General features: G+C 38.7%; 2 protein-coding genes across 3 annotated transcripts in view; one reads left to right on the forward strand and one right to left on the reverse strand.

Moving 5' to 3' along the window:
• The window catches only part of ccp110 (centriolar coiled-coil protein 110), a 664638-nt gene that overhangs the window by 501868 nt on the left and 135441 nt on the right, over positions 1–27329 (reverse strand). The gene's annotated exons all lie outside the window — the stretch shown is intronic.
• On the forward strand, positions 1898–5633 carry LOC145428451 (uncharacterized). The gene is made up of 6 exons (XM_080300653.1): positions 1898–1978; positions 2683–2802; positions 2882–2954; positions 3063–3178; positions 3504–3578; positions 4483–5633. Exons 1-6 carry the CDS (start codon positions 1898–1900, stop codon positions 4621–4623), a joined length of 606 nt encoding a protein of 201 aa, XP_080156779.1. The 3' UTR covers positions 4624–5633.

Below are 27329 nucleotides of genomic sequence, written 5' to 3' on the forward strand. Positions count from 1 at the left end.
TGCAAGGACACTCAAAAGCCTGCCATCCATGGATCCTGTCAGTGTTTTGATCTGTTCACCATCAACATTGCGTGCAGCAGCAACCACAGCCTCCCAGACACTGTTCAGAGAGGTGTACTGTTTTCCCTCCTTGTAAATCTCACATTTGATGATGGACCACAGGTTCTCAATGGGGTTCAGATCAGGTGAACAAGGAGGCCATGCCATTAGTTTTTCTTCTTTTATACCCTTTCTTGCCAGCCACGCTGTGGAGTACTTGGACGCGTGTGATGGAGCATTGTCCTGCATGAAAATCATGTTTTTCTTGAAGGATGCAGACTTCTTCCTGTACCACTGCTTGAAGAAGGTGTCTTCCAGAAACTGGCAGTAGGACTGGGAGTTGAGCTTGACTCCATCCTCAACCCGAAAAGGCCCCACAAGCTCATCTTTGATGATACCAGCCCAAACCAGTACTCCACCTCCACCTTGCTGGCGTCTGAGTCGGACTGGAGCTCTCTGCCCTTTACCAATCCAGCCACGGGCCCATCCATCTGGCCCATCAAGACTCACTCTCATTTCATCAGTCCATAAAACCTTAGAAAAACCAGTCTTGAGATATTTCTTGGCCCAGTCTTGACGTTTCAGCTTGTGTGTCTTGTTCAGTGGTGGTCGTCTTTCAGCCTTTCTTAGCTTGGCCATGTCTCTGAGTATTGCACACCTTGTGCTTTTGGGCACTCCAGTGATGTTGCAGCTCTGAAATATGGCCAAACTGGTGGCAAGTGGCATCTTGGCAGCTGCACGCTTGACTTTTCTCAGTTCATGGGCAGTTATTTTGTGCCTTGGTTTTTCCACACGCTTCTTGCGACCCTGTTGACTTTTTTGAATGAAACGCTTGATTGTTCGATGATCACGCTTCAGAAGCTTTGCAATTTTGAGACTGCTGCATCCCTCTGCAAGATATCTCACTATTTTTGACTTTTCTGAGCCTGTCAAGTCCTTCTTTTGACCCATTTTGCCAAGGAAAGGACGTTGCCTAATAATTATGCACACCTGATATAGGGTGTTGATGTCATTAGACCACACCCCTTCTCATTACAGAGATGCACATCACCTAATATGCTTAATTGGTAGTAGGCTTTCGAGCCTATACAGCTTGGAGTAAGACAACATGCATGAAGAGGATGATGTGGACAAAATACTCATTTGCCTAATAATTCTGCACGCCCTGTAGATGGCAGATAGTTGGTGTTGTAAGCCACTGCCTCTGTTCACTATTTGAACTCTCCCATAGGGCTTAAATCTGGGAGTCTCTGGGATTCTCCACTATTTAACCTTAGACCTGAAGAAGCTTCTCGGATAAGAGGTGAAACGTCTTCAAGCGAAGTCCAGACGCTTTTTCTTTCCAAGCTCCTTAGTCTTGTGTAGTCTGTTTTCCTCGAAGATTCAGATCTCCTTGTTTGTTTGTTTTTTGTTTTTTTTTTGTTTTTTTTAATCTGAATTATTTTGCACTTAGTTCAAGTTAATAAGGTCACTTTTTAGTTTACCACTCCATCTTCCAAATGCTGCGTTTGGGTCCAACTCCTGCCTAGTGATGTGCAAATAAAACAATGAACCTCTATTGAACCACTTGATCAGTCCTGTTGAAAATTGGTTCATTCATTCAAAGCTTTGTTCAGTGACATCTAGTAATGAAATAGGAGACAGCACATGAAATCTCAATTTCCATTTGCTGATTGTATCAAAGTATTTATATCATTCATTGTGTGAATGATATAAATACAATTTTGTAACGATGGATTGATTGGTCAGTTGATTCTGTAAACTTATGTAATGTAGCAGGTAGATGAAGGTGTCCTAGGGGAAACAGGATGTGTTGGGGTGGTAGGGCATGTTTCAGTAACTAGGGTGGGGTGTGATCATGTACATGGGACATGTGATTTTCCACACCGAAGCAACCTTTGAAATAGTGGTTCAAGGAAACTTTGAGTTTGAAGCTTGTGTGGGAGCATCAGTGTCATACGGCCAACACTAATTTCACATTTTTTGCCCCTTAAAAAACTTTGGCTCTGTAAAAATCATATTATTCCACTATGACAGAAGAAATCAAATGAAAAATAAAACTTAAACCTTTGTATCAGTGTAAACACATTTCACTAAACTGGAAACTTTAGATATTTAGATGAACTCTACAGAGTGACATGAAGTCGCAAAAGTTGCAAGAGTTCAATTCAGCTAAAAGACAAAAACATTTACCTCCTGTTGTCACATGAAAAAGGTTATTGAGATAAATAGAAACGTAAACCTCTGACACTTCAGAACCACAAAGGAAAGTAAATGATCTTATTTAGTGAATAATACTTTAAATGTGAATAAATCAGTTATTGCTGATTGTCCCCACAGCAAATTCCATGGAGACATCTGGATTTGTCCAGGACAAACTAACTGAATGGGGATTCAGTGAGTTCATGCAGAGATTTAAAGGTATGAGTTTATTATTATTCTTTAATGGAAATTGTTGTATCTGTAATGGCACTAGAACAGCATCGTAATTTACTGATTCAGAAGTCAGTATGGATATTCCTGTGATTTATGACTTACAATAAAAAAAGTCTTTCATATTCAAAGTTGATGAATATTAATGTTTTGCAGTGTTAGCTTCATCTGACTTTTGAATATTTTATTTTGTTGTTGGCATTATTTCAGATGAAGGCATTGGACAAGGAGACGTTTCTAAACCTTGGAGATTCAATCCGAATTAATTTACTGTTTCCTAAAATTGGACCAAGAGTAAAGTTTAGAAAGAGACTGAAAGATTACTTACAGGTAAGGCAGCTATTTTTTATTCTATATCAGCAGGTCTATTGTTTCATTAATGTGTGATGTGTTTGTTTTGATTCTGTAGATGGAGATATGTCATTTTGTCCAGGAAAAATTAACTGAATGGCATCTCAGTGAGCTGATTCACAGATTTGAAGGTATTTTATTATAGTTTGGTTTGGTCCTTCATAAACTACTGCTGTACTGTAATGCCATATTGATATTTGTTTGTCTAATTTCAATTGGAATACTTCGTTTTGTTGCAGAGGAGGGTATTGACAAAGAAGCTTTCCTAAGTCTCGAGTCAGGCAGAATCAATACTTTGATTCCAAAAATTGGACCAAGAGTAAAGTTTAAAAGGAGACTCAGAGAATACTTACAGGTAATGTTTTATTAAATGTTACAAAAAAATCCTGGAACATAAAGCCATAAAAGTTTAAATATACTGTTTTTTTTAAAATAAAACAAATGGCGGTGAAGATCAGTAGATTAATAGTGTATGCAATGCATCAGAGTGGAGGTTGTGTGTGAGCGCTGTGACATTCAGAAAAATAACCTCGCAATACTCGAGTACAAGATAATGTATTTAATGTAACATTTACTGTGCATGTAATGCATTTCACACTGGTAGGTATCAATATAACAAAATTGATCACACTTCTTTTATTATACGAAATACATCTTAAATTTATCCCTCACCACTGCAGGACTTGAATAGAACACATGATGATTCTGCTGACATGATGGAAACAAGCGCAGAGCAAGAGAACAATCCAGAAATGGTATGATCTCATTGTGCCTGAACATGGTTCATTACTGAGTTATTAATCTTTGATCATTTTTGTTATGTCATCATGTTATTATATAAAAATTAATGTTGTCAGCGTTAATCTCCTTAAGTAAAGTAAGTAAGTAAAATTTTATTTAAATAGTACCTTTCAAGATAAAATCACAAAGTGCTTCACACAAGCAGAAATGGACATACAACCTCAAACAAACAAAAGCAACCAAAAGCAAGTTTAAACAGATAACTTTTTAAATGAAATGACTGAGTCCACAGATCTCGAACTCAAAGGGAGCGAGTTCCAGAGTCTGGGAGCCATTGATACAAACGCTCTGTCACTGTTTGTTTTTAACCTTGTATGCTGGAAAACCAGCAAGCGCTGGTCACAAGACCTCAGGGACCTGCTGGGGTGATAAGGCAGAAGAAGATCACTGATGTAAGTTGGAGCTACACCGTGCAGGGCCCTATAGGTCATGATTATAATCTTAAAATGAACCCTGAACTTGACATGATGTCAGACTTGACGTCCTGACACCATAGCCGCATTAACGCAGCAAATCTACGTTAGCTGGTTACCGTGGATCTCCCCATGCGTGGAGCTGGACGCCACTAAACAATAACAAGCTTGTGCCATATTGTTAAAATGACATTATGGCGTTAACGTCATTTTAAAGAGATTAATGCTGACAGCACTAATAAAAATACATTTTGATGGATTCAAGGACTCATATCTTTAGAGTAAAACAGGTGTCAATATGAGCAAAGTGAACCAGGTTAGCTGTTTACCTAAGTCCTCTGCAGAATTCTCCAACACAGCTCAACTGTTTTTCACAAACTGTGAGTAAACAACATGAAGGCCTGTGCCTTGTCTGGATAATTATTTGGTATTTGTTTTCACGCAGGAGCCAAACATTTTTCCTCAACATTTGGAATCTGCTTCAGCGTCTGACACAACAGATGGCAAAGACACGGTAAGAAAGGAAGTCAGAAAAGATACTTTTAAACTGGTTGAAGATCCAGTGATTTACAATGATTTTATCTGAAGACAAACATTTTGTCTCCATAATGCTGCAATAAGAGGAGCAATAAATAATGAAGCTAACAAATGCAAACTGCTTCAAATTTGTTTAATATACATATGGAGAAATACAGTTCATCGTCAGGTTTAAAGAGAACTGTGTTTGCACATCCAACTGTGTGTGCTCGGCTATTTCAGTCATTGTGGTCCAGCTGTTTTATATCAAACGTGATGCAGAGGACAGCAGTGCATCAAGGACTATCTTTGTGGAAGTGGAAAGGACAACTCAGCTCAAAGCCTTCTTCTTGAGGGATGTTAGGTGTAAATGCATGTATGTGAATGGTTGGCTGGTGACTTTACCAAACTCATATGAAAGATATTAAAGTTCCAGCACAGCTAAGGTGCTTTCTCTGTCTTGTATATCATGGCACATGGCTGTTTTTACTACAGTGAAAATCTTGGAAAAATGAACGATGATGAAGTTTTTTCAAAGGAGTTTGGAGTCATTTTGTTCATATGTGTGCGAGATCTGTGGCTTACGTTTTCTTTTGGTGTGACAGTGTGGACATAATGTAGCCAGTGTAATGTAGGATTATATCACTCAGTACTGTATGTGTATTATCTGTATATGGAGGAAATTATGGAGTGATTGGTAAACAGCCAAAAGCTTGCCTTTCCCAACTTTGTATTCACTACGTATTTATCATACATGTCAGTTTACCTCTATTCAAAATGAAATGCAAATTATTGTGACACATAAACATTTTGTGAATTAACGCTAAAAATCCGGGGTGAGTGGATCAATGTGGTTTACTGCATCCTGATACAGATTGCTATTACTGAGATAACAGATCATAAAGCTTCATATTACCTCAGATTATTGTGTAATGGCTGATGAGACTTATTCTGTTTAATGCTGCAATGTGTGCAAGTCTATTGAATATAATACAGATTGATTTGCTCAAGAATGTTTGTATCGTGCTACATAAAAATGATTATAATTAAAGTCTTATTACTTTAAATATGCCTGAAAAATCTGTTTGGCCTCCTTCTTCACTCTCGATTTGTGCTGCTATTCAGAGTCAATTCAAATTTTAGTGTCGTTCCTTAAAAAAAAAAGAAAAAAGGATGTGTAAATACAGTAAATGATGTTTAGAGATTTTTGAAAAATAAACATGACCACTGTTCATATGTGGCTTTATTACCTTATCATAGGCCAGAATTAAATATCTAAGTAGGACCCTTGTTTAATACCATGTTAAACATGTTTACCGGGTCATGAACCATCGGTGAAGCAAACAACAGAAAAGAATCTCGTATATAGACTTATGCCGTAAGTTGACCTAAAACTAAAAAGAAAAAACAATCTGACATTTTAAATTAAATCAAACATCGTTTAAAAGACACACATGGCAGTGTGGGAGAAAAAACTCAACACTGAATGCTACAAGTGCACAAATATGAAATCAGCGTGGTGCTGCAGTGAACACATCAATTCACACAATATTACAGAAATACTTTTTATATAAATGTCTTATATTGTTTCTTGGTCCCATCAATTTCTTATTCTTCAGTCATTTCTGAAACAAAGTCCACACTGAATGCCTGCTGTGCATCTGTGGTTGTGTGAAGCTACATTAATGTAACAGCATGCCAGAGTGTAAACAGAGATCTTTGTCTATACGTTGAAACAAGGTTGTGCCTGAAAATTGCTACTTTTATGTGACATTTTATGTGAATATGTGACAAATGATGTTAGAATTATAATTAATTATAGAGAAAACTGTTTAAACCTTGGTGGGCAATGAGCTTAGAAAGAAGGATTATCTAGAAAATGACTTCAGGAAATGGTCGTGTTATAAAGTTGTTTTACAATCTGGACCAGTACAGACTTGCTCCTGACGGTTAAACTGTCCTGGGGGCACAAACCGTTTGTCCTTGGCTTGGCTTCAAGACTCTAGGAAAGGAATGCTGAATGTATGTAAATAACCTCTGGAGAATATAATCTGGAAATTGCATAAAGGGAAACACAAAATGAACCAAAAAGTAATAACATCCCACAGCCGTGTTTCACACCTGTTGGTAGTGGGGCTTTTTGGCTTCTGCTGCATCTTTTTAGTCTGTGCTGGAGATTCACCAACCCTAAAGAAGTCCAAATACACCACTGATCACTGGATCTCAACAGCATTAATGCAAAACATGTGTTTCCATTTCTTGTCTTACTTCTTCTTCCTGTCCAGAGACCGATGTGTGGCAGCAGAAAGGGCCACTCTCTCTTTGGGGCACTTAGCTTTCTCCTGTAGGAGTGAATGTAGTTTATAGTTTATGAAAAAATAATCAGAATAGATGTCAGAGATTGTATCTTTTTTCCTTTTCATAAGTCATTAAAACCAAATACTAAAACACTTTGATATGACTCAGAGAACTGAAAACTCAGCATAGATAAAAAAGGAAACAATGTACAAATTGGTAACTATAGCCCAAAAGGCTGATTGTGTTCATCTGCGCGTAGTGTTTTCAGTGAGACAAATGTTTTGTCACTCATCCAAGTGACTTCTTCAGTCTCAACTGACTGCAGGTTTTCCCAAACAGTACATTTGGGATTTACTTACCTTGATGATTAAGCATGCATCTGGTAATTAAAGCCCTTGAAGAAAAAAAATGCAATGAATAAATCATACACACTTAAATATTGTATTTTCACCACAACTAAATTGTCTGACTGTCTGTATAAAACTGAACTTACAGCTATAAGCAGTTGATATTAAATATATGCATCACTAAAACATGACAGATAACAAAGCCAGAGTAATTAGGTACACAACTGTTTTTAAGTGTTTTCAATTTAGTTTCTTTTGACTTACATTTAACTACAGCTACTAATTTTTTCCTTCATTGACAATCAGCTGTTGACACAAATTATTTTGGCGAGTGGCAACAGTCAAACCAACAGCACTGTGATGTTTTTGTTCGTGAATATGTAGACACGCTGGTGCGAATGTCTTACTATACAGGCTGGTTCTTTAGATACAAGGGGGAGTGCGCGAGTCAGAAACCCAGGGCACATAGATGATGTAAGTCTCATCAGAAACAGCTTATTTCCAAACCAGGGAGGAAGAATGAAAAACAATTCTAAAATCAAGCAATAAAATGTTGTCAAGGTACTAAAATCCCCAGAAATAAATAATCCCAATTTCAAAAAAACATATAAAACACAATGTTCTATGCTCGCTAAACTCCCACCCTGTCCCACAATGTAACTGTCCCACAACAAAGGATAAATGTTTGTTAGGTGTTCACAAGCAGGACCGAAATTCCTCCTTCAGAGCAGGCTCCAGACCAGCCTCGTCCCAGGCAGAAGAGGAGAACCCTCCTATCCCCATCTCATCCTGGAGTCCATTGCTCCACCGCGGCTCCCCTCACATCATCACACTGTAAACAAAAAAACAGGGGCAAGAACCCTTCTCCCAGAAGCTGGCCTGGCTAATAGCCATGGTGACCCTCTCACAATACGGCTCTACTCGGTGAGCAACAGTTCATTCATGTGAATTTTCAAAGCTAATTCAAGGACCATCGTGTGGTTAGCAGCATTGACTAAAGTCTTAGTGGTGAAAGGTTTGCATTAAAAGAGTAAAAACTCCAGTTAGGGCATGACTTTAAATACATTAAAGGCAGGGTGCGTCTGAAGACTGCTGCATTTATGAATATGTGACTAAAATAATGTTAGAACTGTAATTAATTATCTATAAAAAACAAAAAATGTTTAAAGTTTTGCAGACACTGAGCTAAGAAAGGATGACTACAATGTTTATTGGTACTATACTGGTACAATAATTACTGGACAAGTACAAACTTGCCCCTTACAATTAATGTAACAGCATGCCAGTGTGTAAACAAAGATCTTTATTTATACGTCGAAAGCAGGTTGTGTCTGAAGACTGCTACTTTTATTAATATGTGACAAATTATGTTATAATTATAATTAATTATAATAAAAAATATTGAAACCTCGGTGGACAATGTACTGAGAAAGAATGACTTCAGGCAATGGGTGTGTTATAATAGATGTTTTACAATCTGTACCGGTACAGACTTGCTCCTGACGGTTAAGCTGTCCTGAGGCACAAACATGTTGTCTTTGGCTTGGCTTCAAGACTCTAGGAAAGGAGTAATGAATGTACAGTGGGGCAAAAAAGTATTTAGTCAGCCACCGATTGTCCAAGTTCCCCCACTTAAAATGATGACAGAGGTCAGTAATTTGCACCAGAGGTACACTTCAACTGTGAGAGACAGAATGTGAAAAAAAAATCCATGAATCCACATGGTAGGATTTGTAAAGAATTTATTCGTAAATCAGGGTGGAAAATAAGTATTTGGTCAATAACAAAAATACAACTCAATACTTTGTAACATAACCTTTGTTGGCGTTTACTATAGGTCTTTACCAGGTTTGCACACAGTAGCTGGTATTTTGGCCCATTCCTCCATGCAGATCTTCTCGAGAGCAGTGAGGTTTTGGGGCTGTCGCCGAGCAACACGGACTTTCATCTCCCGCCACAGATTTTCTATGGGGTTGAGGTCTGGAGACTGGCTAGGCCACTCCAGGACTTTCAAATGCTTCTTACGGAGCCACTCCTTTGTTGCCCGGGCGGTGTGTTTTGGATCATTGTCATGTTGGAAGACCCAGCCTCGTTTCATCTTCAAAGTTCTCACTGATGGAAGCAGGTTTTGGCTCAAAATCTCACGATACATGGCCCCATTCATTCTGTCCTTAACACGGATCAGTCGTCCTGTCCCCTTGGCAGAAAAACAGCCCCATAGCATGATGTTTCCACCCCCATGCTTCACAGTAGGTATGGTGTTCTTGGGATGCAACTCAGTATTCTTCTTCCTCCAAACACGACGAGTTGAGTTTATACCAAAAAGTTCTACTTTGGTTTCATCTGACCACATGACATTCTCCCAATCCTCTGCTGTATCATCCATGTGCTCTCTGGCAAACTTCAGACGGGCCTGGACATGCACTGGCTTCAGCAGCGGAACACGTCTGGCACTGCGGGATTTGATTCCCTGCCGTTGTAGTGTGTTACTGATGGTGACCTTTGTTACTTTGGTCCCAGCTCTCTGCAGGTCATTCACCAGGTCCCCCCGTGTGGTTCTGGGATCTTTGCTCACCGTTCTCATGATCATTTTGACCCCACGGGATGAGATCTTGCGTGGAGCCCCAGATCGAGGGAGATTATCAGTGGTCTTGTATGTCTTCCATTTTCTGATGATTGCTCCCACAGTTGGTTTTTCACACCAAGCTGCTTGCCTATTGTAGATTCACTCTTCCCAGTCTGGTGCAGGTCTACAATACTTTTCCTGGTGTCCTTCGAAAGCTCTTTGGTCTTGGCCATGGCGGAGTTTGGAGTCTGACTGTTTGAGGCTGTGGACAGGTGTCTTTTATACAGATGATGGGTTCACACAGGTGCCATTCATACAGGTAACGAGTGGGGGACAGAAAAGCTTCTTACAGAAGACGTTACAGGTCTGTGAGAGCCAGAGATTTTCCTTGTTTGAGGTGACCAAATACTTATTTTCCACCCTAATTTACGAATAAATTCTTTACAAATCCTACCATGTGGATTCATGGATTTTTTTTTTTCACATTCTGTCTCTCACAGTTGAAGTGTACCTCATCATTTTAAGTGGGGGAACTTGCACAATCGGTGGCTGACTAAATACTTTTTTGCCCCACTGTATGTTCAGCAGTGAGAAAGAGAGATTAAAGGAAGGTTAATTTGTACATGTCTTCATGTGAGTGAAGCCAGCGCATTTCCTCATTTCCAAACTCTAATCATTCTCATAAAAGATATTGGTGCATGCTGATAGGTCTGGTTATCTGTGTGAGAATGTGACCAAAGCTTTTATCAAGGTGAGCACAATTGGTGTATTTATTTATATATTCTTTATATCATTATTTTAAACTGAAAAAACTCTAAAAATAGGACTAATAATAAGTAAATAAGACTAAATATTGTGTGTACTTTTGTATACAATTTTACAGTAATGAATTAAAGAAACATAGCAGCAGTTATGACATGAGTGAACCACAACCATAAAGTAAAGAAACAAATATGAAGCTTTTTTTTGTCTCCATGTGCCTCTCCATAAAACACCCTCACACACACACACACACACACACACACACGCACGCACGCACGCACGCGCGCGCACACACACACACACACACACACACACACACACACACACAGTCACTTGTCTTGCTTAACCATGCTACATTTCCACACAATTTCTCAAGCAGTGTAAGTACAACAGCCTAGCCACCAAATACTATCTGCTTCTATAACTGTGCTACTATCATGGCTTTTGTTGTCCATGTCCTGTGCTTTCATCTCGAGTATCGTTCTGTAACGCCACCTCAGCAGGCCAGTCTGCACCATCTGACTAAACTGCAACCACACAGTCACAGATGGATTCTTCTTAAGCCCTACAGAACAGCCTTCAACTGCCAGCTATCAGCTTCCATCACCACATAACCACAAAGTAACCACTGACAGTGAGAGAGAGATGTGGGCAAAATGGGGAGGATGCAGAAGTGAGAGAGAAAAAGGTGCAGAATGAGAGGAGGTGAGAAAGGTCAGAAAAAATTAGAAACAAGTGCAAAGTGTCCAGATCAGATTTTTCCCTCTCTTGTGCTTTCTCTCCTTTTTAAATCCACACTCTCTCTTTAAATGTCTGCTTCCTCTCCTTTAAACCCAAACGCACTACTGCCACGGTAAAAAGACAGAGCGAGCCCCGGAGAGCAGCGCCATCATCCCCATCGAAACAGCCAAACAGCCAGGCAATATGCTAATGAACTTCTTAATGACTGCTAATTAAAACCCATTTAATTCAGAGACACTTATCAAGCTCTAAGGAAAAAAAAGCATGCAAAAATTTCCCAGGAAGACAAGCAGAGTTATGGCCATCTTTGGTATTTGTCAAAACCTTCCTACTCCTTCCCCTCCTGTTTTGCCCTCCTGTGTGTCTCTGTCACTCTGTCCCGCCAGCTCGATTGCCTCTAATAGACGTGCTTTATCTAGGCTGACCTAACCATTGTCAAAGGGAGCAGAATTTGTGAGCTTTTAGGGTGGGCACACTCAATGAGCTAGGGGGTTGGGGGCAGTCACGACTGGGAGTAAGTGGCGGGTGCAAGCAGGTGGGGCGTTGCTTGGCAAGAATCCATCCATGCAATCTCTAGGCCACTTCGTTAGCCACCTCGTACACATCTACACGTTTCTCCCCTCTGTTCTCAGCTATGCAAATAGGATGCCAGCTAAATACTTAATGAGAAGTGAGATATGAGCATTTGAACCATCTGTGGAATGCAGAGAACTAACTGCTAAAATCCAAATGCATCTTATTGTAGCCACTGAAGATTCAAGGAAACTTTTTTTTTATTAGAAAACTTTCTAAAATAAATTCTTCTTTTTCTCTTCACTGTGTTCATTCCTCACACACACACAGAAAAGATGGGTAGATACATTGAGAGAAGCTGCAATTGACAAAGGGAAAACAAAACTGAGAGAAAGTTAGAGATAGAGCGAGCCAGAGGGAGTGTGTCCCCTCAGCCCTGGAGGAGAAACCAGAAAGGGCCACTTTAAAAATCGCTTAACACGCTCCACACAAAAGACAGCTCAGGAAACTTGAGCCGTGTTTGATTTGAGTGTCAGGGTGGGAGGTACCAATCTGCAGACATGTCGGGCACAGGTGGTGAAACAATCAAACAGCCCTAAACTTATATCACCCACGGAGATACAAAAAGCTCGGTCACATGCACAAATACAAAAACACTCAGGCATGTATGAAAACATACATGTGGAGACACACATGCACACACAGAATATATATTAACATGTTTATTTTACATCAAATTTGATGTGTCAGAAGACTGAAAGAAGAAGAAAGGACATTTAAAATACAAACTTTTACGGGCATATCTTTGACATTCTGCTCATTCTTATATCAGCATCACCTTTACTACATACTTATACCTACGTTGCTCATCACCCGTGAACATGCACAGAGAACAAATTCAAGCAAAACCACAGTGTATGCATCCCAGCCAGACTGTAATACACGCCTCTGCGATTCAGGCAAAACGAAACCTATCATATGCTGTCAGGTGTGGTAACTTGAACACCTGGTATTATTTGCTAATTATTTGTAATAATATCTCCTTCACAGCGAGGATTTATATAAGGTCTCTTGGCGATTTATCAATTATTAAAGCTCATTAGTGGTCAGATTGTTTATTTTGCTTTTAGTTTTCTGGCTTTTCAGATGGCCTGTGTTCAGCAAATGGTTCAAGCTTAATTTTTCTTCTGAGTAAATATGGTGTGTTTTGTTTGCATGGGGTTGTTTGCTTTGTGTGCAGTGGGTGGAACAGGACATTGGCTTTAATGTGGTTGGGAAAAGGAGATGGAGGACATGTTCCCAAATCATTTGTACTTTATATTTCAGGGAATCAAAGAAGCTGTTTGCCCATGCAAATATGTTTTTGGACCAATTTTGTGTTCTCCATTCTTTAAGCACCGGTTTGAGCACCGTTTGAGCACCGGCACAGTTTCAAAAGTACCGATTTGGCACCGGTATCGGATAAAACCTAAACGATACCCATGCCTACTTGGCAAGGTCTCCCTTGAAAAAGAGGTTTTTAATCTCAATGGGATCTTGGTTAAATAACAGTTAAATAAAAATAAAATAAAAAAAATCTTATGCAGGTGGAGAAGTTTTAGGTCGTGAAGGATGGAATAAAAGGAGTGTCCTTGCTTTCCAGACTTCCTTTGTTTGACATTGTGTTTGGATTTGTACCAGAATATTTGCACTCACTTTTAGTTGATGTATGTGTCTTTGGTGTAATGCAGAGAACTCCATGAAAGACTAATATGTAGATTTCACAAATAGGCACCCATCTTCACATGTTAAAGCCTCCATCAGAAATGATGGAAACTTGGAAATCATCCGAGTGGTGAGCTTTCCTTTGATTTTATGATGTTAGTATTCTGCTGTCCATTATTCAGCCTCCATTTCTCCAACATTTATTTTTGTCAGGTAGCATTCACATTCTGCAACAAGAATAACTTTCCAAAAATGACCTTCACATGGTCCATGAAAACCTTGAAACCTCAATAAAAGTATTTGTATTTATTTTAGGTTTAAGATGAAAACACTTTTTTTTTTTTTTACAACCTTGGTCGTTTTAACATGTTGTTAAAAGAAATACACATATCAGCAAAGTGAAAGAAATTATTAGTATTTTTGGGATAAACACGTTTCTTATTTGCATGAACAAAGAGCCGCTGTTGATATCCCAGAATAGGACAAGTACAAATCATTTGCACACATAATAATTCATTTGCATGCAAGATAAATGGTGGCTGTGATGGTTGTACAAGAGGTCATTTGTTTTGAGAAGAATTGGGTGTGGCTAGTCAAACTAGCGTGCAAATTACTTGTACCTACTCCAGGATATCTACAGCTTTTTCCCTATGCAAATAAGAAACCTGTTTATTATACTTTAAAAAAAAAAAAAACTTCTCGGGGTGCACTTTGCATCACTCTCTGGTATGTGCATTACTTTCAACACTTTCTGTAACATATCTAACTCCACACATCTAAACTCAAGTTGCTAAAAAAAAAAAAAATTATTAATAGAATTACCTGAGTAAAAACACAGTACTTCAGAAATGAACTGGAGTGTTTGGAGTTTGATTGTTGTGTTCAAAATGTAAATATTATACTAAGACACTAAATAAATGAGACTGTAGAAAAAAAACCCAGAATACGTCACCATGTGACCTGTGTCAGTGATGTGAGGGGACCACTCTTACATAGTGCAAAATACATATACTAGCAGAAGTTGTTGTAAGTGATTTTACTTTTTCTTATTTATTATTATTATTTAATATATTATTATTTATTTTAAAACGTTTTTTGTTTTCCTTTCTTTTTCTACTTAACCCCTTTAACTAATTGACATACAGACAACAATGAACCGAGACAGTTTCTACATTTAACAAACATCCAGTCCCTCTCATCAACTCGTCATCAGACTCATTCACGTCTGTCTTTTTATTTTCTGTTTAATCTGAATCTTATTATTCTTTGTAATCCTGCTTATTGTTGGACTTCTCCTTTTGCCTGCTAACTTCATCCTCCATAACTGACCATTTTCGCATTAACTTTAAAAGCAGATGAGCACACACAAAATTTTTTTGTTCTGATGAATCTTTCCATATATGTAACTGCTCTACTGATCAGTTTAGGGAGTTGAAAGGTCTAGTATATAAAGGAGGAATGGTTTAATGGAAATTACAATTTATCTTTCAGTTTCGATTTTTGGTCATGGGTGATTTTGTGCAAAGAAAACTGACTGAATGGAAACTAAGTGAAAAAACAGAGACATTTGAAGGTGAATTGTTACATTTGTTTTGTTTAACATGTTTCATTTATTGTGGGTACATATATATATACTTATGTAACGCTAACTATGAAACATAAGAGCTACTAATAGAGCTTAAAATGTTGTTCCGTACTATAACATGGTCAGCCTAAATGTTGTCCATGTTTAGAGAGTAAAATATCACTTTTGGATTTTATACTTAATACACAAAATGTGTAAGCAAGAGTAAACTGTTAACACCTTGCTTAAAACAAAGAGAATTAACATGCATTTAATTCATACACCAATGCAGAACTCCTTTAAAAAAGTATTTCTGAACTAATTTTATGAATAATCTTTATTCCTACTGAACTGATGAGGAAAGTATGTATCATCTTGATGATCAAATCGAGAAATTGATCCCAAGAAATCGAGAAATTGATCCCAAGAGCTGGACCTAGAGTGAAATTAATTAATTAAATCCTTTCACATTTGTTACTTTTCATCTGAAAAATGTCACTTACGGTTAATGGTGATTTTCCATCAAATTTGATGTGTCAGAAGACTGAAAGAAGAAGAAAGGACATTTAAAATACAAACTTTTATGGGCATATCTTTGACATTCTGCTCATTCTTATATCAGCATCACCTTTACTGCATACTTATACCTACGTTGCCCATCACCCGTGAACATGCACAGAGAACAAATTCTTTTTTTTCTTTTTTTTTTCTTTTTTTTGTGTCCCGTTTGGATCTTTAGCCATCAGAATTGTTGTCTTAAGGCCAAGATGATCCACTTTACCAAGTGGATCATCATGGCCTTGCCATATTGGTCCATTTGATTGACCTTTATTATAATTATGAATTTATTTTATTTTCAGTTGCTACAAACGGGACAGACATGACTGGGGGATAGGACAGGGAGAAAGAATGAAAGAAAGAGAGGGAGAGAAATAAAAACCAAAGGGGAGAAGAGACGGTGAGAAGGGGGGGAAGAAAGAAAAAAAAAGAAAAAAAGAAAAAAGAAAAACAAACAAAACACCTGGGTCACCTGTATGGAGAAAAAAAACAGAAGAGAAAGCAAACAACAAAGAGCAACATAATAAATAAAAACAGCACCATCACAATAAACTAGCTAGAAGTAGATAACAGTAGATACTAAATAATAAACGATATTGTGCAGCACGCAAGATAGACAGCGCACAATGTGCTTTGAGGCAGCAGCCAAGAAAGGTGTAGTCCGCATCTGTGAACACCCGTGTACACCTGTGTGCATACCTGTGTGGATCAGCATGCTTCTATTCCAAAGGTTTCTCCATGTAACGATCTGCTAGGGAGTGTGGGGAGCCATAGCCCCGTCCACCAGGGTATGAAGCAGGCATGGAGGAGATCCAGGCCCCAGATATCCAGAGGCCCCAGAGTACAAGTGTTAGAGTTTGTATTTTTGATTGTCATTTATGCTTAGAAATATTTACTTATATATGCTTAGAGTTTATAATTAGTTTTAGATTGGTAGAGGTTTGATCATACTTAATAGTCTGCAAACTTTGTGTGTATTAGAGAGCACACTGAGGGCACGAGAGTTCGTGCCTTGTCTTATTGTTTTACGGTAGGATTAACGTAGTTGCGTCTGTTCTAGTCTAAGTGCTTTTGTTTATAAATGAACTGCTGGACTTCCTCACGGTGTTATCTAGGATGAGGGGGGGTCTACTCTCTTCCTGACCAAGGATGTTTGTTGTGTGCCTTTGTGCGTATAGGACCCTTTGATCAGCAGTAACACACACACACACACACACACACCCACACACACACACACACACACACACACACACACCCACACACACACACACACACACACACACGGTACTCTTTGTGTGTATGTAGACGTCATATGTTAATGAACCTATGCATATTCATGTAACCTCAATAAAAGAACAGTGGTACGGGAGAACGGACGAGAGCAACTGGGGTCAAGCGAAGGAACGGCGCTCTGTCCGGTTTTCTCCCGTGCACGAGTAACATGAAGAACTTTGCCTACTTGTGTCTTGCTTTGCAGTGTAATTATATTGTCTTCAACGTTCCAGCGGATGGGTTCAAGCTACAAACCTATCAACAAGGACCCGAGGAGGACCACCAAAGGGGGGGGGAACCGTGCCACCCTCCTGGGAAGAGCTGAGTAGAGCCCCAAATGAGAGGTCACCCCGCAGCTACGGAGCAGAGGCCAGAGGGGGTTGCAGTGGTGTGCCCGCGGGCTCTGCCAGCAGCCAGCTGTGCCAGAGAGGACCGAGCTTCAGGCCCAGAGGCCAGAGGTCTGAGGGCATCCCACCCCCCGGAAGGAGCCCAGCCGGGCCACAGGCGCTCGGCCCCGCCAATCGGCCACCAGGAGTGAGCCGGTACATACATGAGCGCCCAGCCCCAGACGACAAGGACCACCAACACACCAACGTCTGAGGGCATCAGCCACCGGCAGGGAGTGTGGTGAGGGGAGATAGGCCTCCGTACTTTAGAGGGCCTGAGATGTACCCAGAGAGGTTGAGTCTAAGACCCAACCTGACATATAGACACAGACGAACAGGCACACGCGGACACAGACGTGCATTCCCACCCCATATGCACAACCAAATACTCGGCACTCACCCAACGTGTAGACAGACACAAATAGACACTGCACAGACAGTCGCACTCCCCAAACATACTCTATATCCCAGGTCCAGGTACCCCCACCCTCAGAGGGGCAAGCCGCACCTAGACCCAGGAGATGTAACCCTTCTCTCTGGGGTGGAGGCAAGCGGACCACCTCCTTATCTGCAGTACCAGGGAGGCCCCGCATCCCAGACCTCAGTCTGACGGCCAGCACCTCCTCCCAGCTTCCCAGCCCTGACGGCTAACAGAACCGGGGTGAGTGAAGACCTCAAACCTCCCTACGCCCGCTCATATGTAGTGTTGCTGTGTGCTGTTCTAAAGTGCATTTAAAACTCAGGAGAGCATGGTACAGAGAACAAATTCAAGCAAAAACACAGTCAGTGTATGCATCCCAGCCAGACTGTAATACATGCCTCTGCGATTCAGGCAAAATGAAACCTGTCATATGCTGTCAGGTGTGGTAACTTGAACACCTGGTATTATTTGCTAATCCTATTTACACTCTGAAAGTGAGCAGTGGAGTGTAAATCTCTGGTCGCATCTGAGCAGGCCTCCAATTCGCACATGTAAGTTGCTGCTAACACTCTAACTTCTCTCGATAACAAGGAACCAGTGATTTGAATATAAGTTTGCTTTTTTTAGGTGAATCGAACCTGACATACTGGAAATCCGCTGCAGTAGATTGCAATTTTGACAACAACTCAGTGACTTTTTAAAAAATAAAACAAAGCAAAACAACTGACTTTTGTTCATTACATCTTCGTTACATATCGTTATTTCTCACACTGTGCCACTGAGAGAGATTGGATGTTGCACTAGAAGAGAAAGGGGTCTTCCCCAGAGGGTCTCCCCCCAACTCAGACATTTACACACATACACACACATACACATTCTGCCCTTAGGCCAGTCTCTGTAATGGGATCCTCACTGTTTTCTGGTGAATAAAATAAATCCCACTAGTTAACATGTTAACATGATTGATGGGCTATGATTCTGCAGGGAGCGTGGAACGTCTGTCTGCACTGAAGCTGTCCTGCTGCCACCTGCACACAGACTGACACACAAAGAAAGATTCAGGGAATGAAACAGAGAGAGAGAGAGAGAGAGAGGGTGGGGGGAGGGAATGGAATGGAAATATGAACCATTTCAGACTTTCACAGGAAATCTAAAAAAGAACCCCAAAAAGTGGATCTATGACCATGTGAGGGCTCAATCACACTTTCAGACTCCTGATGTGTTTGCTCCTTCCTTACAATGTTTTTGAAAATGAAGGGTGACATCACACATGATACGAAATTTCAATTTCGACTGAATATATCCCACGTGCGGCAGTACAGATAAACTGCTATTTGAGAAGCATGAGAAAAAGAGTGAAATTTCAGAAAAGTAATCTGATATGGGGAGGTAAAGTATGATGCAGCATTGTTCACCGCAAGGATGTGGCATGGGGAACATAACACAAGGCAATCAGAATTTAATCTCTATACAAGAGGACTCAAACACTGAGACAACTGACCTGATTAAAACACACACACACACACACACACACACACACACACACACACACACACACACACACACACACACACACACACCTACACAATCGGTAAAGAAATATACTTGTCTAACCCACCAACAGAATAATGAGGTACCATCCTTAAGATCACAGCTTTTACTTTTCATGTATTCAGGGGTACTTTCGTTCTGCTCAAAATATTAAACTAAATTTAAATATGATTTTCACAAAGACTTGACACTTAACCAAAGACACAATGCCTAAGATGAGTAAGTAACAGACACTAAACCAACTTAATTTCCAGTTGACCGGAGAGGTTCACTGCATTTGGTCTTCCACGATGAAAAAGTGAATAAATTTCTTCATAAGTAGTACGATGCAGCATACTAGTACAAATATTAGGTTGTCCAGAACATGCATTTGCCAGGTTGGTAATTAGCTCCTCATTACTTAGAATTTGAGCCACAAGATTCCGTGCGGACTGGCTCATAGTGCCATTCCTCATAGGTACAAACAAGGAAAACACTAGATGGCGCAAGCGCCTCCTTGACATCAAGTTTCATTCCATACATTCAGAAGATCATTCTACATGTATATATTCAGAATTTGATTGCAATATATATATAATATTTTCCTAAACGGCATTACATATAGATAGATAGATAGATAGATAGATAGATAGATAGATAGATAGATAGATAGATAGATAGATAGATATTATGTAGGAGTATTTCAGTAAGTGTCATAGTAATCCAGAAGTTAATAAATGTGCAAATCATAGGGTATTAAAATAAGTTTTTTGCTTGTAACAGCATATGGTAAATTTGGTACAGGATGTGCTCAGGATGTGAAACTCATGATCATGGGCCTTATAGCGAGAACAACAGGAAACAGCTCAGGGTGTAAGTGAGATATATACATACATACTTGTCTAAATGGCAATAACCCACCAACAGAATAATGAGGTACCATCCTTAAGACTGTAATTGATATTTAACAAAAAAGATACAAATCAAGAATGTTTGTGATAATGGAAAAAAAGTTTAAACTTTTATCTTGTCATAAATACACTAGTATTTATAAATAATATAAATACACTACATAAATACAAGAACAACAAGAAAAAAAAACAAGATCCAACACTGACAACCAACCACCATTCAAAAAAGTAAAAATAAACCAAAACATATATCAAGTAAAATATAAGTAATCTGATAGCCTTGGTAATCTTCAAATGACAACAGAAATCACAGGTTGCAGTTTGTAGTTTGCTTATTCAAACTGATCCAAAACTAGACAGTAGGTGACTCGTTTTCTGCAACAAACATCAAATAACGGTAATATGTTGACCTTTCAACATGACAAGTAAAAGTTTGTGTTGTACTGACCTTTCACTTGCACTTGAGGCTAAAGACCTTGAAATGGCTTCTTGGAGCTCGGGGTCATCTGACAGGTATTCTTCCTCAAACAGGCAAAGATATTTACTGCAAAGCCAGAATGTTTTGTAAATTATTTAGTTATTAAATTACATACTAATGATGTTGACATAATTACATTATCACAATACATAGATTGGCCTCAGCATTATTAAAGTTGTGTGGGATCATCTTGACAGAGAACAGAACAAAAAGCCTTGAGAACTATTCCTGAACCATGCTTAAAGAAATTCAATAAAAAGAAGACATCGCCATCCAGAAAGCTTGGTTAAGAGAGTTCAAGCTGTGTTGAAGACTAAAGTTGCTCATATCATAGTTTTGTTCTACTCTAATATACTGCGCTTCCATGTCTGTTTGTAGACATCATTTTGTAGACTTCAGTAAATCACTGCGCTTATTTCCTATTTTTACAGCAAAAAACAAAGAAAGAAGGAGTGGCTCATGACTTTTGCACAATATAGCTCAAAAGATTAAAGGATATAAACATGTACAAAACACTTTACTTGGAGCGACTTTTAGATAGGAATATTTACCACATTTGTCAGAATTTAAAGTTTCTGTGAAATCCTGCCTGCTTGTATGGCTACTCGCAGAGATTTCGCAGGTCTTTCCTCCCCACTGCTGTCAGACTCTACAACAAAGACTTTAACTGATCAAACACACACATCCACACATGTGCAATAACACTAAGTGCAATAATCTTTTCTGGCATCGTTGTATTTTTACTCAGTTGTATATAGCATTTGTATTCTATTTTTATCTTATTGTATATTTTATTCTATTTTATTCTACTGTATATAGTATTTTATTCTATTCTGTACAGTTGTGTACTGTATTTATTCTTATTAATTTTTGCTTCATAACTTTTGCACTGTCCACTTCCTGCTGTGACAAAACAAATTTCCCACGTGTGGGACTAATAAAGGTTATCTTATCTTATCTTACTCTCTCCATCAGAATATGTCTGTAAATTAAAACAGATAATACATTTGATTATACTGACAACAAAATGGCATAGTAAATATTCGTATTATGTTTATGTATTATGTATTAAAACATAACACAAGTGACCATGTTTAAGGGAGTTTAAAATCCGTCTTTGCCTTTTTCACTCTCATTTTATGAACATTCATAAATTTGCTGAAATGCTCAGGATTACTTACTGATTCATTGTCCTCACATAAGATGACCTTGTCAGGTCTGACATAAATTGACTTCTGATGAAACAGTTTTTTCACAAGGTCTCCATTCAAAGTCTGTTTGGAAGTGAGTGATGGCTCAACAAGTTTGGTGTGGCATGCTGGCAAATCTGTAGTCTGGGGTAGGAAAAAAACATAATGTATTTGAAATTTTTGTTAAGGCTAACAGACTACAATACAATACAGTACATTAAAAGGTTTCTAAAAGATATCAATCCAGTCATCCGACCAGTGCTCCCAGAGCCTTTTTGGAAATACCCAAAGTTGACCTTTAATAGTATAATAATCTAAGTAACAAAAAAAATCTTTTTATCAAAAAGGATCTAAAGCTTGCCTGCATCCTACAACAACTGGCTGAAAGGCAGTCCTTATTGCCTGCATTAATAATTAGTCACAGTCACAGCTAAACTCCAGTGCAGATTTTAAATTTCCATTTTCAAAAAGCCAAGTTTTTTTGTTACGCCTTGGCACATGTGAAGTTAGATGGTCCTGCAAGAGAATCACTTCTTTGGTGAAAGAATGTGACCTGTTTAGCTGTGCTGGAAACCTAATAGAGGATAAAGGCAAAGTAAACATTTCTGCATGTAATATACTCACACTCCTCCGATCAATGAAGTATATTTGATTTAAAAAAATTACACCATGCTGTACACATGTCCAATTTGCATTAATAAACACCCTCTAGCCCCATGGTAGCTAGGATAGGCTCTTGGAATCCTGAATTGGATAAGTGAAAGAGAATGGATGGATGAATGGGTGGATAGATGATGGAGTGGGATGGGTGGGTGGAGAAACTTAACAATCACATAAAAAAAAGTTCTTGAATTCACGGAGTCCTTTTGTTGCTTTAAAAAAGTTTAATTAAATTATATACTGCCGAAAAAATATGTATTGTAACAACTGAATGATGTGCTTTGCTTTTACACAATGTTTGCAGATTAAGCTTACAGGACGTGAAGTATTATAGAAATTGCTTGTTTCTACAATTAAACAAATTAACTGTTGTGCACCAATGACTTGTGCACAGTTTAGTCTCCACATCCACATGATGTCAGTCTATCGCACAATTTTTTTGTTTTGTTTTTTTGTGATATTATTGTTTACTTAGCATCGTTGAGCAGTTGAAACCTACGGGCAATTACTAACCTTCCACTAGTCAGTTCAGTGCATTTAGTTCTGTTCTTACCTCTTCTGCCTTGGGCCTTTTCGAGTGAAAGGTCTAAGATTGTAGATGGGACCCGTTGTGGGGGACTGCTGTGATGTGGAAGGCACCTTCTCCATAACGTTAGCTGGATAACCAGAGATTATCTGCCCGGGGAGGTTCACTGCATTTGGTCTTCCACGATGAAAAAGTGAATAAATTTCTTCATAAGTAGTACGGTGCGGCATACTAGTACAAATATTAGGTTGTCCAGAACATGCATTTGCCAGGTTGTTAATTAGCTCCTCATTACTTAGAATTTGAGCCACAAGATTCCGTGCGGACTGGCTCATAGTGCCATTCCTCACAGGTACAAACAAGGAAAACACTAGATGGCGCAAGCGCCTCCTTGACATCAAGTTTCATTCCATACATTCAGAAGATCATTCTACATGTATATATTCAGAATTTGATTGCAATATATATATATATATATATATATATATATATATATATACACATATATATATATATATATAGTACATAGTAATATAATACATACATAGTAATCCAGAAGTTAATAAATGTGCAAATCATAGGGTATTAAAAGAAGTTTTCTGCTTGTAACTGCATATGGTACAGGATGTGCTCAGGATGTGAAACTCATGATCATTGGCCTTATAACGAAAACAACAGGAAACAGCTCAGGGTGTAAGTGAGATGTATACATACATACATACACACACACACACACACACACACACACATATATATATACACATACATAGTGGTAGTATTTTTTTTACAAAGTACTAACTTGCAAATACATCTGAATAGTGGGTGGACGTCCATCCCCCTAAAGCAACTGGGGTGCACCTGCCTTGACATAATAGTTCCACCTGAGGTGTTGCTCCATTTTTCTGTCCTTCTGTACAGTCCATGTGACAAAATAATATACTGCATAAATTGGTCATGTTTCCAAAGTCATTGTGAATATTCATAGTCACAGAAAATCACAAATAAACAAATTAAATAAATTACATTAAATGATTAACACAAAACTGGCCATGTATTTTGGGTGTGCCACATTTATCATTATTCACAAAGAGAAATCTGATTGGAGCTTTATGTGTTAATGTAGATGTTGCTGTATTTAGTGGAGAAGGTGTGCTGGACAACATGAGGGAGACTACTGAATTCCATGTGCACTCAAAGAAGCACATGTTTGAAGAGGCAAAAAAACACCATGTTGGCAGAGTTGCCTGATTTGATGGTTTGTCATGTTTTATAAAGAAATATTATCATTATTTTGTTACACATGTGCTTTTTAGTCACAATTTCATTTAAACCCATTTTACTCTGTGTTAGTGGAATAGGTCTATACAAAACTGTACGTTACCCCTGTGTATTAGTGGCATTGACCTGTGAGTATATTTGATACTTTGCTAAAGCCTTATAATACTCGTGTTACTTCTCTGTCTCTTATGTTAAGCACTTTGGTATACCGCTGGTTTTTAAATGTGCTCTATAAATAAAGTTTGTTGTTGTTGTTATCATCATGCTTTGTTCCTATCATTGCTTTGTATTTTTTAGATTTTACATGCGTTACTGGGGTTATAAAAGCAAAGACATGTAACAAATTGTAAGGAAGAATTTATGATCGATCAACAGGAAGAAAAAGTGCTGACTGCTAGTAACCAATGTGGTGGCAGATTTCTTTTCTCATATATTAATCACATATTTAATCATAGTACATCAGTTATAGTAATATCACTTTCTCACTTTACTATAGTAAGAGCACTCCTGTCACTAGTTTACATGCATGTGGAAAGTTAACACAGTGAGGCCGTTGTAATGGGAGACGTTAAACAGATAGTGAGACTCCTTCTGCTTATCAGGGATGTAAATCTTTAGGTGATGGGCAAGCAGAAAACAAGGTCATAATTCTCTCCGTGAGAGAGAAGGTATAGTCCCCCGTGAGAGGGGGGGCTATACCAACGTGTACGAGTTTGTGGAATGTTCTTTGTCTGTGTGTCTGTATATAAGATGTAAGGGCGGTGGCCACAATTCAGAGATGGTCCTGGTGTTTCACTGGGATGCTCTCTCCACATTGCAATGTGTTTATTAAACCCACTTCAAATCAAGCTCACTGGGTGTGTTGCAGGTTATTGTTAAATTTTGCACGACACCAACTAGTGGAAAGAGGGTGGGATTAAAAAAGCTTATGCTTATGCTATGCTTTTTGTTAGGTATTTTAGTACCATGGGAGCATTTACTGGATATTGTTTTATAGTGACATTATACAGGAAAACTCTGTCATTCAATAAGGCCCCTTTGTTTTAGTTATTTTTCTCTTTGACCCAAGAATTGATGTGTGAGAATCACAGGCTGGTACAAGGTTGAAATACCACAGAGATCACTCCCTCAGCTACATTAGTTTCTAAATCTCTTAGGAGACGCCTGTTGAAGGCCAGATGGTTTGTTTCAGAATTCACTAATGAAAGAACTCTTTATTTCGTCCCTTGAAAATATGTCGCTGAGATAATCATAATTGTAGCTGAACTGATAAACTATACAAAGGGTGCTTCTTCACCCAAGGGCAGGAAGACGCTCCCTTATCTTGGTCTGTACTGGTTTAAACTGAGAATCTGCTGACTCATGAATTTTTCCCTCTATATAAACTGTTGTACTTGAGAATAAAGTTGAGTCGATTTGGGAAGACAACCTGAAGCAGTCTCTGTTTTCTTGTTCTCCCAAGCTGCTCCCGAGCTCGTACTAACACGCTGAATGGCATGCTTGAATGTTACTTGAGAATATATTTGACTGTGTTACAGATTAAGGGACAATCTCTGCTGATAGGTGAAGGTACAATCTCTGCTGATAGACGCCCACGCCTCGGAGGAAGCCGATCCACGGATTAGGCCCTGGAAGCCGTTTCCTTCACTTTTTTCCCCTTTTTTTAAATAATCATTATTGTCTGGTTTTCCTTTTGTTTTGGAAAACCAAACAATAAACAATACAACACATTACAAATACCAGGAATGTCGAGCAGTTTCATTCATATGGACTTCGCTATCTTCTTATTATTTCCATCGCTCTCTCTCTCTCTCTCTCTCTCTCACTCTTATGAAACACCGGATCCGTTAGTGCTCTGGCGCACTGGACCGAACCAAATCATGAAATAAGGAGGGGGGGTGGCATTAGACGCTGACTCGATTTCATTATTTGCTGCCAGAACAAAACGAAATTGACTCCTGTAACGCCCCCAACACGTACCTTATGAAACAAACATGCCTTTATTCTAATAGGTTAATAATATTTTTTAAAACTAAAAGTAATTGACGGTTTACTATTTTTCTAGCGCTCATGTTATCACTTTTCTCATCCTTATGACGCCTCTGTTTGTTAGTACGGAATGAAGCTTAGAAAACGGGACATAATTGTGCGATTTTATCACTATTTTGGCTATATACGTATATAAGACAGTGTTCTTATTTCTTGTCTTTTGTTTTTAATCTGTAATAATCTGTAAACTTTAATCCATTCGATTTGTTTGTCACCAAACAAAACCGCTTTCTACATGCATCAACACCACTTCTTCATCTCCCCCACCCCCTTTTTTGTTTTCTCAGCTCTGCTTTTCCCTGCACACACACTTTAGTCTGTCTAGGTTTAGCGTTGTGAGTAGTTTCAACTTTTAATCTGAATTGAATAAAAGTTTATCTGAATATAGGATCAGAGCCAATGCATTTAAGGAGCAGTTGATTACAAAGGCCTCATTTTCAAGCAGTACTTTTAAAATTAAATATTACAGTTTATCTTTTAGTTTTAGTTTCTTGCATATGGATAATTTTGTGTGAAAAAATTGGGCCTAAGTAAGTGGCTGAAGAGATTTGAAGGTGAAGTATTGAAATGTGTCCCTGATGGGTACAGATATTGATACTGCTGTGATATGTTAACTGTGAAACATAAAATCTTTTACTAAAAGTGCTGCAACATTGTTCTGCAGTCCAATGTAAACATTTTGTACATTCTCCAGAGCCGTGGGTTGTGCCAGGAAGTTGGGGGTGGGGAGGTTTAGGGTGTAAGAGATAAAATGTACATTGCATTCCTTCTTGTCATGATCTAATGCGCTCTATAAAGTCTGTGAACTAGCAAACCCAGCTGCACACAGCACAAGAATAAACAGTATAAACTGAAACTGATTGGTCCGCACAGCCAAGAAAATCATCAGATCAAAAATAACTTTTTCATCCACAAAATGGGTGGAGGTGTTAGAACGGAAGAAAAAAGGATTGAACCAAAAGTGTCATATTAGCTGAACTGTTTATATTTGGTTTTTAAACTGTAAATATTTTTCTATCAAA

Source organism: Astatotilapia calliptera, chromosome 4 (assembly GCF_964374335.1).
Source record: "Astatotilapia calliptera chromosome 4, fAstCal68.1, whole genome shotgun sequence".
Classification (NCBI taxonomy): domain Eukaryota; kingdom Metazoa; phylum Chordata; class Actinopteri; order Cichliformes; family Cichlidae; genus Astatotilapia; species Astatotilapia calliptera.